At 42.7% G+C, this 13,222-nt stretch overlaps 1 protein-coding gene across 5 annotated transcripts in view; it reads right to left on the bottom strand.

Moving 5' to 3' along the window:
- Positions 1–13,222, bottom strand: part of shprh (SNF2 histone linker PHD RING helicase) — a 102,448-nt gene extending 89,226 nt beyond the window's left edge. For 4 of the 5 annotated variants that reach the window (XM_041187660.1, XM_041187662.1, XM_041187663.1 and 1 more), the window contains exons 1-4: positions 13,076–13,191; positions 10,405–10,603; positions 6,202–6,836; positions 1,380–1,509 (exon numbers count right to left, since the gene is read on the bottom strand). In XM_041187660.1, the coding sequence (XP_041043594.1) occupies positions 1,380–1,509; positions 6,202–6,807 (736 nt within the window). In that variant the 5' untranslated portion in view covers positions 6,808–6,836; positions 10,405–10,603; positions 13,076–13,191. Of the gene's footprint in view, positions 1–1,379; positions 1,510–6,201; positions 6,837–10,404; positions 10,604–13,075 lie in introns of all 5 variants that reach the window. The other variant, XM_041187661.1, reaches the window with a different exon arrangement.

Here is a 13,222-nt window from a genome sequence, read left to right as displayed (position 1 = left end):
ACCTTCACTGTAGAAGACTTCGAAAACTTCCCAAGATATTTGAAAACCAAGAGGTGAAAGGGAAGGAGGAACTTGAAACAATCACCAACACCAAGGAAAAGGTGCTGGGAAAAACAATTAGATCTAAAGGCTGACGAGTCCCCCAGACCTGATGGCCTGCATACTAGGGTCTTAAAAGACATGGCTGCAGAGGTAGTAGAGGCGTTGGTTATAATCTTCCAAAATTCCTTACTTTCTGTAAGGGTCCCAGCAGTTTAGAAAATAGCAAATGTGACACCTTTATTCAAGAAAAGGAGGCAGAAAGCAGGGAACCACAGGCCAGTTAGCCTAACATTTGTAATAGGGAAATTGCTAGAATCCATTATTAAGGAGACTACAGCAGGATACAAGAATAGAAAAGCAGTATACTATTTAAATGTGAAGAGATTGTAGAATTAGGTGTACAGAGGGATCCGAGTGTCCTGGTCCATGAATCACAAAAAGTTCTTATGAAGGTACAGCAGGTAATTATGGAAGCAAATGGAATGTTGGCATTTATTGCAAGGAAGTTTTACTGCAGCATGAGACCACATCTGGGATGTTGTGTACTGCGTACAGTTTGATCTCCTTATTTTAAAAAGGGTATTAACGCATTAGAAACAGTTCAGAGAAGGTTCACTTGACTCATTCCTGGGATGAAGGGCTTATCTTATGAAGAAAGGTTGAACTAGTTGGGCCTATACCCATAGGAGTTTAGAAAAATGAGAGGTGATCTTATTGAAACATATATGAGAGGACTTGATAGGGCGGATACTGGAAGGATGTTTCCTCTTGTGGCGGAGACTAGAACTAAGGGACACTAATTTAAAAATAAGAGGTCTCCCTTTTAAGACAGAGATGAGGATGAGATATTTAACCAAGGTCCTGTTCTCCCAAGTGCACAAAAGATCACACAGCACTATTTCAAAGGAGAGGCAATTCATCTCCAGTGTCCTGGCCAACATTTTCCCCTTAATCAACATTACAAAAAAGCAAATCATCGGATCATTATCAAACTGCTGTTTGCAAGGCCTTGCTGAGCACAATTTGGCTGCCACATTTCTTATATTACAACAGTGACTGCATTTCAAAAGTACGTCATTGACTGTGAGGCGTTTTGTGACATCCAAGGGTCACGAAAAGCTGCTAGAGAAAGTAAGTCCTTCCTTTTTGATGTACATCAGTTCTAGGAGCATCAAGAATGGCATTATTGACCCCAGGATGAGGTAAACAGTGAAGAAAGGTGCAGCAGTTAGTAGTACTACAAGGGAGAAAATAAGGAAATGAATTACAAAATAAGCTGACTTCAACAGCTCTCAAACCAACTTGATTCTGTTTTATTTTTACTTTGAAAATTATACCTGGTACTGTTAAGTCATAAATGTATTCTATGAGTTTCTGCATCAATGCATTTGTCTTTCTGATCCTGCAGCTTCCTTCACTCAGGAACTCTGGTTTTCCCAAACCAGACTCAAGAAGATATATACCGATCTACAGAGCAAAACAAAAAGGGTTTGTAAGTTACAAGTGAAATAACCAAGTAAGACACTGTCAACATAATATAAATGTAAGTGTCTGAACCAAGTAACTGGTTCAGTTGGTAGCACTCTCACCTATGAATCACAAGGTTCTGGGTGTAAGTTCCACTCCAGAGCTACAAAAATCTAGGTTGACACTCCTGTGCAGTACTGAGGAAGCGCTGCACTGGTAGAGGTGCCTTCTTTCAGATGAGAGATGAAACTGAGGCCCCATCTGCTGCTCTGGTGGATGCAAAAGATCCCATGGCACTATTTCAAAGATGAGGAGGGGAGTTAGCCCCTGTGTCCTGGAAATATTTATCTCTCAATCAACATCACAAAAACAGATTATCACATTGCTGTTTGTGGGAGCTTGCTATACACAAATTGGCTGCTGTATTTCTAACATTACAACAGTGACTACACTTAATAAAGTGATTCATTGGCTGTAAAGCTCTTTGAGACATCTGGTGGTCGTGAAAAGCGCTACAAGAAGTCTTGGCTAAGTTTTAAGCTGTTTCAATTTAACGTCGGTCAGTTAACGAGGCTGGTATTCGCATTGAGTCAGGGACTTCGTTTCAACGTCATTTTGCTGGGAGCACAGTTGGTGGTGAGCTAGAGGTACAGGGAGCATGATCGGTGGTGAGCCAGAGGGTTGGACAGCACGATCGGTGGCAAGGTAGAGGGTCCAGAAGCATGATTGGTGGTGAGCCAGAGGGTCAGGGAGCACGGTCAGTGCTGAAGGGGAGGGTCAGGATCCGCGAACAGTGGCAAGCCAGAGGGCCAGGGAGCATGATCGGTGGCGAGTCAGAGAGACAGGGAGCATGATCGGTGGCGAGTCAGAGAGACAGGGAGCATGATCGGTGGTAAGTCAGATTGTCGGGAAGCACGATCGGTTGAGAGTCAGAGAGACAGGGAGCATGATCTGTGGCGAGTTAGAGAGACAGGGAGCATGATCGGAGGCAAGTTAGGGAGACAGGGAGCATGATTGGTGGTGGGTCAGAGGGTTAGGAAGCACGATCGGTGGCGAGTTAGAGAGACAGGGAGCATAATCGGTGGCAAGTTAGGGAGACAGGGAGCATAATCGGTGGTGGGTCAGAGGGTCAGGAAGCACGATCGGTGGCGAGTTAGAGAGACAGGAAGCATGATCAGTGGTGGGTCAGAGAGACAGGGAGCATGATTGGTGGCGAGTTAGAGAGACAGGGAGCATGATCTGTGGCGAGTTAGAGAGACAGGAAGCATGATCGGTGGCGAGTTAGAGAGATAGGGGGCATAATCGGTGGCGAGTTAGAGAGACAGGGAGCGTGATCTGTGGCGAGTTAGAGAGACAGGGAGCGTGATCGGTGGCGAGTCAGAGGGCCGGGAAGCACGATCGGTGGCGAGTCAGAGAGACTGGGAGCATGATCTGTGGCGAGTTAGAGAGACAGGGAGCATGATCGGTGGCGAGTTAGAGAGACAGGAAGCATGATCTGTGGCGCGTTAGAGAGACAGGAAGCATGATCTGTGGCGAGTTAGAGAGACAGGGAGCATGTTTGGTGGCGAGTTAGAGAGACAGGGAGCATGATCGGTGGCGAGTTAGAGAGACAGGGAGCATGATCGGTGGCGAGTTAGAGAGACAGGGAGCATGATCGGTGGCGAGTTAGAGAGACAGGGAGCATGATCAGTGGCGAGTTAGAGAGACAGGGAGCATGATCTGTGGCGAGTTAGAGAGACAGGGAGCATGATCGATGGCGAGTCAGAGAGTCGGAAAGCATGATTGGTGGCGGGTTAGAGGGTCGGGAAGCACGATTGGTGGCGAGATAGAGAGACGGAGCATGATCGGTGGCGAGTCAGAGAGACAGGGAGCATGATCGTTGGCAAGTCAGAGAGACAGGGAGCATGATCGGTGGCGAATCAGAGGTAAGTAGAAAAAGTTAGCATTTTTATTTTATATCTTTTAATGGACTTTATTTTACAAGTTACTTCATTTATGAACATAGGAATCTAGCAATGTGGTGCGCTTAAACTTACAGGGTATAATGTTTTAATGTTCTTTTCCAGCGGGAAACATGTTACAGAATCTAACTTTTACTTTGGTTATAATGGGAACATCTGATTCACTTAACATTGTTTCATTTAACGTTGCACTTTTCAAGAACTCAACTACAACATTAACTGAAGAATTAATGTCTAAGTTTTTCTCAAACAGCGAAAAAGAAACTCTTTCTGTGCTCAAATTTTATTGACTGGTCCAGTCCCAGCTGGAATATTGGGTCCACTTCTGGGCACCATGCTTTAGGAACGATGTCAGGACCGTGGAAAGGATAAACATGAGATTTATTAGAACGGTACCAGGGATGAGCGACATCAGTTGTATTTAAAATGTTCAAAATTATGAGGGATTTTGATAGAATTGATATAGAGAAACTGTTTCCAGTGGCAAGAAGGTCAGTAACTGGAGGAGATTGATTTAAAATAATTCACAAAAGGTGTTATATAAATACAACTTCTTCTTTCTTACTATATTTCTAGGCTTAAGGTTTAAGCGCACAGTGTATTGAAGTGCTTGAGAGAACATGATCAGCAATTGTTCAGTTTATTATTTAGAACAAGTTAACCCAATGCGGTTGTAGAATTTAATCGCACTTTCGAGAATGACTAAATGCATCTCTCAGAGTATTGCTTCCAAGCAAGAGTAGGCAGGAGTGAGGATGTGAGCAGGGTAGGGTGCAACTGCAGCCAAGGCGTGACTGTAGTCAGCCCATGGATCAAGCAGTAGGGGCAGGAATCTGCATAATGGTTGTGCAGAATCCAACACTAAAACAACAACTTTCATTTATCTAGTGCCTTCAGGGAATTCAGAAGAAATGTCATACCCAAAGAGTGGTGAGTATTTGGAACTCACCACTATAGGCTTAGTTCAGAATAACATAGATGCATTTAAGGAAAGCTAGAAAAGTACATGTGGCACTGTGGCACAGTAGGTAGCATCCCTGCCTCTGAGCCAGAAGCTTCAGGTTCGAATCCATTCCTGGTCTTCATAGCCAAGGAAGGTGCATTCATAACGTGGCCAAACAGGTTGAGCCTCAACCTGAAAATCCTTTCAGCACACGCCAGTGGCAGGCAGTAAAAGAGCGAGAGATTTCTGGTCAGTCATGTCATGGAAAGAAAGCTGGGAGCCTCTAGCATCACTATCTGTAGTTCCAATCTAAAGCATGCATATAAATGTGCATGTTGCCACAGCAACTCGGACTCCCCAAGTGAACTGTAACACACCACCACACCAGGTAAGTACTAGAGGGAGAAAGGAGTGGAAGGATATGTTGATAGCATTAGAATGAATAAGATTTGGTGGAGTGTCGTGTGGTGCATAAACAGCAGCATGGACCTGTAGGGCCAAGTGGTCTGTTCCTGTGTTCTTAGTATTTCACTGTGGTAAAAAAATCACAAGACACTTTACAGGAGCATTACAAAATAAAGTTTGCATTAAGCCACATTAGAAGTTATTAGGACAAGTGGCTAATGGTCAAATTGATTTTAAGGAGAGGTGAATAGGTGCAGAACTTTAGGGAGCACCTAGACAGCTGAAAGCATGGCCGCCAATGATGAAGCAATGAAAATCAGAAATGTGCAAGTGCCAGGATTAGAGAAGAGTAGAGAGTTGGAGGAAGTTACAGAGAAAGGAAAGGGGTGAAGCTATGGAGGGATGTAAAAACAAGGGTGAGAATTTAAAAATGAAGGCATTGTCAAACTGGGAGCCACCATGGGTCAGTGAGTACAGTTGATAGGGAAATGAAAATTTGGTGTGAGTTGGGATACAAGCAGCAGAGTTTTGCTGTAGAATAAAAGCAGAGCAGAACTGGCTTGGAAGGTTGCCCATAAGGTTACACTTCAGTGGTATATTGTTAGTTAGATGATATGTCACTAACTCTGCATTGTAGACAATGTCATTGTAAACTGTTTCATCAGTGTCCACAGTTCTCTCTGTAATACTTCTACACGCTGCTGAGGTTTACTTCTGCTCGAAACCCTGTTTTCACTAATTTAGTTGATTGCACAAAGGGACACAGCTCAAGTTATACATCCCAGCAAATAAGCAGCTAACAGCAGGAAGTAAGGGCAGGTGATGGTCGAAGGACGCTGTTAGTAAGGCTTCTGCAAAAGGTCTCATTTCTGGATGCTTGAAAAGCTGATTAAAACGGGTTGAAGATCCAACTTTGTGTGAAATAGAGCTTTTTAAATCAATACTTTTTGAACTGCTTAAAATAGTTGGCACAATTAACACATTAAAAGAAATACCTTTCTAATTGGCTTCTACAGCAATGGCATTCAGCACCTTTTCCTGATACAGATAGCTGTTAGTGGGAATTATGGAGTGAGTGAACTGGATTGTACCTCCATCTAATAAAAACACTGGTGTCTGTCATTGACACCTGGTTTTTGAGCTTTATGTCTGGTTCGCTCTAATTTCATGTTTCAATGTTTCATGGTGGAGATACTGAGCAAATCAGATGTCAGAGAGAAAAAAAGATTCCCTTTCCACCACTTTGAGAGCTTCTGCCTCAGCATTTGTTAGTGATTGGTGGGTAGCGAAACCAGAAAATCACCAATAGGAAAGGAGAAAAAAAAAACAATCAGGAAGAAGACTCAATGGTCAAGACAACATTTTATTAAAATAGCTAAATACCTTCAGTGTTTGACAGTCTTCAATGTCTTTTTGGAACAATCCAAGTACGTTCTTTTTTTGAAGCCACGTTATGTCCTCCAGCACCTTATAACTGAGTGAAGTTCTTACACAGCCCGTGAATTCTTCATGGCCATCACTCTCAGAATCGCCACATTTGCTCTTGACTGAGACTTGCAACTGATCATCAACACTGGTCTTCATTAAGCTTATATTAAGAGAACAGAGCTTCTCTGGAAATACTTGCCCTGATGGAAGTTGGAGGGTGAACTCATCCAACAGTGCTCGCCACTCTTCACCCGAGGGGATTGGGGAGACAGCAAGGCTGAGCTGGGTGGTGGTACTTGACAGAAGGGAACTTTCTCCATCCTCGACCTCAGACACAGCAGAGATATTCAACAGCTCATCCAATTTCAAACTGCTATCCAGCAGTGTGTCTGCCTGTCTGTGTCCTGGGAAACTCAGGTCCACAGCTGAGGGATTATTGCTGTCATCCAGTGCTTCAAATGGATGTGGCTCCTTCAAGTCATCACACATGTTCCAGCTCAGCTTTTTCTTTGTTTCCTCATCTACCCGCACTGGGGCTGTGCGCTTCCTTCTGTTGCTCATTGTACTGGGAGTTTTGTGCAGGTACACAGCTGCAACAAAAAATAAGAATATGAATGGTGCTCCCAGTAAAAAGCTTGCGTGAAGCATTTGCATTGCTCTGAACCTTTAGTTAGGAAAAGAGCAGCAGAAAACCATTCAGCCCCTCAAGCCTGTTTAGCTATTCAGTTAGGTCAGCATTGATCTGTATCTCAATTGCATCTACACTCCTTGGCAATGGGAGAGTCCCAAAATGTGACACCAGCTTGTAAGCCCTGCGGTTGAGTGAAAGGGCCCACAAGTGTGCGCTGCAATTGATTTTATTTATATAAAAGCCTGATGGTGATCACTTTGGAAGCTTTCGATCTGAGGTAAGTAATGCCTCGAGGTATATTCTGGGTTTCTTATGCCTACAAACAAGTTGACTGTTATTTTCTTAGTGCCAATTGTGCAAACACTTAAAGTTTATCTTAGAAAAAATAAGTTAGCTCAGATTGTTTCCTTTTTTCAAATTTAATTAATTTTCAAACTTTTAGCTTTTTCAGTTTGACTGCTAGGACCCAGGGCTTACAAAGTGCTAATAGTGTGAGTATTCATTCAAATTGGAAAGAACTTAAAGCTTAACAAATGGAAACAAACATCTATATAACATATATACATCTTGGAAACAAAAGGATGAGGGACCAGGCTTGTCATGATTGACAGAAAAAGCAGCTGATCCAGATCAACAGTAACATTTATGGAAAGGACGCAAGTCAGCAAAGTATCACAACTCATTCATCTTTTATGAAAATAAATTGAAACAATGAGCAAATTACATTGACTGTACAGCACAGAATTAGGCCATTCAGCCCAACCCATGCCACTGTTTATGCTCCACATGGGCCCTATCCCATCACTCTTCATATAGCCCAATCAGCAGATCTTTCTGTTCCTTTCACCCCCATGTGCTCATCTAGCTTCCCCTTAAGGGCATTCGCACTATAAATTTCACTTGGTCAATGACTATGAAGTTGGTTGATCTGTACCTTAACTCCAGCTACCCACCTTGGTTCCATTATCCTTAATATCCTTGGCTAGCATTGATTTCAGGTTTAAAAATCATTAATTGAGCTAGCATCCACTGTTACTGGAGCGTCTACCACCCTTTGCATGAATGAGTATTTCCTAACTTTACTTCTGAATGGAGTGGCTGTGATTTTATGATTATATCCTCTTATCCTAGGCTTCCCATCAGTGGGATAAACGTTTCCTCTGTTTACCTGATCAATTCCTTCCAAAAATCCTAAAGCCCTCAATTAAACCACCATTTAACCTTCTATATTCAAGGGAGTACAAGCCCATGTAATCCCTCCTTATAATTTTACCCTTCGAGCCAAGATATTATTCTGGTGAATCTGCACCACATTCCCTCCAAGGCCTTTGAAATTCCAATGTTCAGACTGGTATTCAGTATTCGAGATGTGGTTTAATCAGGGCTTGCAAAACTGTAGCAAAAACTTCCTCCCCTTTATATTCTAGCCCTCTTGTTGCTTTTTGATTAATATTTTGTACCTGACAACTACATTTGTGTTCTATATACATGGACCCTTAAGTCACTTTGGATATTCATTGTTCCCAGCTTTTCTCATTCAAGTAATACTTAGAGCTATCTTTTCTTAGGCCAGAATGTGCATGACCCCACCCCAAATGTGTTGAAATCCATTTGCCACAGTTTAGCTTAAATCTATCAATGACTCTTTATAATTTTATGCTACAATCTACACTACATAATATGCCAACAATTTTTGTCATCAGCAAGTTTAAATATATGACTCTCTATTGTGTCTAAGGCGTTAGTAAATATAGTGAATAGTTAAGGGCCCACCACAGATTCTTTTGGGACACCACAAGTTACCATACACACAAGAAAGTAGAACTTTTGCTAATTGGTTTGTTTCGCTGAGCTAGTTTTTTTCTTCATTCATGGGATCTGAGCATCGCCGGCTAGGCCAACATTTATTGCCCATCCCTAATTGCCCCTGAGAAGGTGGTCATGAGCTGCCTTCTTGAATCGCTGCAGTCCATATGCTGTAGATACACCAACTGTGCTGTTAGAGAGGGAGTTCCAGGATTTTGACCCAGGGACAGTGAATGAACAGCTTTATATTTCCAAGTCAGGATGGTGAGTGGCTTGGAGGGGAACTTCCAGGTGCTGGTGTTCCCATCTGACTGCTGCCCTTGTCCTTCTAGATGGTAACAATTGTGGGTTGGAAGGTGCTGCCTAAGGAGCCTTGGTGAGTTCCTGCAGTGCATCTTGTAAATGGTACACACTGCTGCCACTGCGTGTTGGTGGTGGAGGGAATGGACATTTGTGGTTTGCGAATTGTGCGAATCGAGCGGGCTGCTTTGTCCTAGATGGTGTCGAACTTCTTGAGTGTTGTTGGAGCTGCACTCAGCCAGGCAAGTGGGGAGTATTCCATCACACTCCTAACTTGTGCCTTGTAGATGGTGGACAGGCTTTGGGGAGTCAGAACTTGAGTTACCCACTGCAGAATTCCTAGCCTCTGATTTGCTCCTATAGCCACAGTATTTATATGGCTACTCTAATTCAGTTTCTGGTCAATGTTAACACCCAGGATGTTGATATTGGGGGATTCAGTAATGGTAATGGTTTTGAATGTCATGGGGCGATAGTTAGATTCTCTCTTGTTGGAGATGGTCATTGCTTGGCACAATGTTACTTACGACTTGTCAGCCCAAGCCTGGATATTGTCCAGGTCTTGCTGCATTTGGACATGGACTGCTTCAGTATCTGAGGAGTTGCAAATAGTGCTGCACATTGTGCAATCATCAGCGAACATCTCCACTTCTGACCTTATGATGGAAGGAAGGATCATTGATAAAGCAGCTGAAGATGGTTGGGCCGAGGCCACTACCCTGAGGAACTCCTGCAGTGATGTTTCAGAACTGAGATGATTGACCTCCAACAAACACAACCATCTTCCTTTGTGCTCGATATGAATCCAACCAGTGGACAGTTTTCCCCCTGATTCCCATTGACTACAGTTTCGCTGGGGCTCCTTGATGCCGCACTCAGTCAAATGCTGCCTCGAATGTCAAGGACCGTCACTCTCACCTCACCTCAGGAGCTCTTTTGTCCATCTTTGAACCAAGGCTGTAATGAAGTCAGGAGCTGAGTTGGCAGAACCCAAACTGAACATCAGTGAGCAGGTTACTGCTAAACTAGTGCCACTTTACTGATGATCGAGAGTAGACTGATGGGCTCAGTTGGATTTGTCCTCCTTTTTGCATGTAGGATATACCTGGGCAATTTTCCACATTGCCAGGTAGATGCCAGCGCTGTAGCTGTACTGAAACAGTTTGGCTGAACATTTCATCATTCAGCCTACTTGTGCTAATTCAAAATTCTCTCTTACATTAAAAAAAATCTCCAACATACATAAGGCACCAAAGCAGGATTTGGTGCTCAAAAGGGGACAATTTAAATCAAAAACCTTTTAACCTTGGGTATTTTGTAAATTAAATAATCATGAGTTTCATCTTTATCGCTCTCTCATAATGTTAAGCAGTTCTTAATAAGTTAAGCAACTAATAACAGCTTCAATAGTTTAAACGTACTTAAATTGAAACAGAATTGCTCCCTGGCTTATTAGAAATCAGTTGGAAAAACAAAGAATCTCAGAAATCCTGTTGCATGGTGGGGATAGACACAGCCTCCCGACTGCAGTGAGAGAATCCTATTGATGCGTACTGGAAACCCATAGCCACGAAGTGCCCTCAGACGGCATCATCACCTTGCAGCTGTTAAGAGTGAAAACTGTGGGGAAAAAAATTATGTTAAATTCAAGCACAAGTTTTGCTGAAATTATTTCTCATCATCATTTTAGGTTAGAAACCTTATCTTAATAGAACAGGCAGGACAGAGGGTACAAAACAGCAGATTAATTTTTTATGAAGTTACTGTAACTGTGGCTGGCTTGCTTCCATTGTCTCTTTCTTAAGGAATTTCCATATGGTCAAATTTCAATTCATAAATTTAAATGGCAATTAATATAAACACACATAAAATATCAAACAGGGAAAGAAAAGGAGTAACCTGAAATTGGTTTCACAGACAAGAGGAGATTGGTGTTAGTGACTGTGGGGTTGGTTTCACAGAATCACAGTGCAGAAGAGGCCCATTGGCCCATCGAGTCTGCACCAATTGGTGAGAAACACCTGACCTAATCCCATTTATCAGCACTTGGCCCATACCCTTGAATGTTATGACGTGCCAAGTGCTCATCCAGGTACTTTTTAAAGGATATGCAGCAACCCACCTCCACCACCTTCCCAGGCAGTGCATTCCAGACTGTCACCACCCTCTGCGTAAAAAAGCTTTTCCTTACATCCCCCCTAAACCTCCTGCCTCTCACCTTGAACTCATGCCTCCTTGTGACTGACCCTTCAACTAAGGGGAACAGCTGCTCCCTATCCACCCTGTCCATGCCCCTCATAATCTTGTATACCTCGATCAGGTCGCCCCTCAGTCTTCTCTGCTCCAATGAAAACAACCCAAGCCTATCCAACCTCTCTTCATAACTTAAATATTTCATCCCAGGCAACATCCTGGTGAATCTCCTCTGCACCCCCTCCCGTGCAATCACGTCCTTCCTATAATGTGATGACCTTCCTTTAATGTGGGGCACACAGTACCCCAGCTGCGGCCTCACCAAGGTTCTACACAACTCCAACATCACCTCCCTACTTTTGTAATCTATGCCTCGATTGATAAAGGCAAGTGTCCCATATGCCTTTTTCACCACCCCAATAACATGCCCCACTGCCTTCAGAGATCTATGGACATACACGCCAAGGTCCCTTTGTTCCTCAGAACTTCCTAGTGCCATGCCATTCATTGAATACTTCCTTGTCAAATTACTCCTTTCAATGTGTATCACCTCACACTTTTCAGGGTTAAATTCCATCTGCCACTTATCTGCCCATTTGACCATCCGTCTATATCTTCCTGTAGTACAAGACACTCAACTTCTCTGTTAACCACCTGGCCAATCTTTGTATCATCCTTTCAGTTGCATATCAACTGCTAGAAATTTGGATAAATTAAACTTGAAGTAATGTTTAAATAAAATAAATTAACTTATGCTAAATTGTGATTAAAACAAATGGACGAGAAAATTACAGAATTCCCAAAGCTCTTTCAAGCTTTATGTCTTTGGATTAATTATTGATTATTCAGGAGAAACCAGAAAACTTCACATCTGTCAATTTAAAATCAGGAGTGGGGAATTTCCTAGAAATTACACTCAGATCAAAATTACAGTTATATAGCAACTTTTACTTCCTTGGTACATCCCAGAGCATTTTACAAACCAAGTGAATACTTCTAAAGTGTAATCACTGTTGTTTTGTAAGTAAATACAGCAGCCAACCTGCATATAGCACATCCCGAACAGTAGAGGAATTGAATAATCTGTTGTTGTTGGTTCAGAGATAAATATTGGATTGGACAAAGAGTGAATTTCCCTGCTCTTAACTGAACAGTGCCACAGGGTGTCAATCTCATCAGAAAGATGCTTTCTTGTCTTATATAAAGGACTGCACCTCCAACAGTGAAACAATCCCTCGGTACAGCCTGGATTATGTGCTCAAGTCATGAGTGTGATAACCATCAGAGCCAGAGCTGACACTAATTGTAATGGATATTACACAGAGTCTAACACTACAAAGGTCTATTAATCAATATACAAACCGATAGAATTTGCATTAAGATCTTACAGTTTTAAACTAATAACATAATTACACAGGCACCAAAATAGATATTACAAATACTAAAAGAAAGATATATAGCACCGTTAGCACCTTAGGACATCACAAAGTGACTTTATAGACAACCTTACAAAAAGGTTACTCACTGCTGTAAGGTAGGAAATGTTGCAGCCAATTTGCACACAGCAATGTCCCACAAATAGCAATGAGATCATAACCAGATAATCTGATTTTTTTTTTGGTGATGTTGATTGAAGGATAAATATTGGCCAAGACACCGGAGAGAACTCCCGGCTCTTCATCGAAGAGTGCAGTCGGATATTTTATGTTCATCTGAGAGAGCAGCAGATGAACATTTTATCAGAAAGACAGCACCTCCGACAATGCGGCACTCCCCGAGTCCGGCACCGGAGTATCAGCCTGGATTACTGCGTTCGAGTCTCTGGAGTGGGATTTAAACCCACAACTTTGTGACTCAGGCACCAAAGTGCTCCCCATCAATAGTGGACTTTATACTCACGCTAATGGTGTGAATCGATGTCACTCACCGCTTAGCCCCATGGATTAAGGTTTTAAATTAAACAGCAACAACCCACAACAATAACTCCACCAAACAGCCGGGGACTGATCCGGAAGTGGTTTGTCTTCACAAGGAAGTTGTCCCTCT

Source organism: Carcharodon carcharias, chromosome 5, assembly GCF_017639515.1.
Source record: "Carcharodon carcharias isolate sCarCar2 chromosome 5, sCarCar2.pri, whole genome shotgun sequence".
Classification (NCBI taxonomy): Eukaryota; Metazoa; Chordata; class Chondrichthyes; order Lamniformes; family Lamnidae; genus Carcharodon; species Carcharodon carcharias.
The sequence above is the reverse complement of the archived record's forward strand: the minus strand, read 5'-3'. Positions and strand labels throughout refer to the sequence as shown.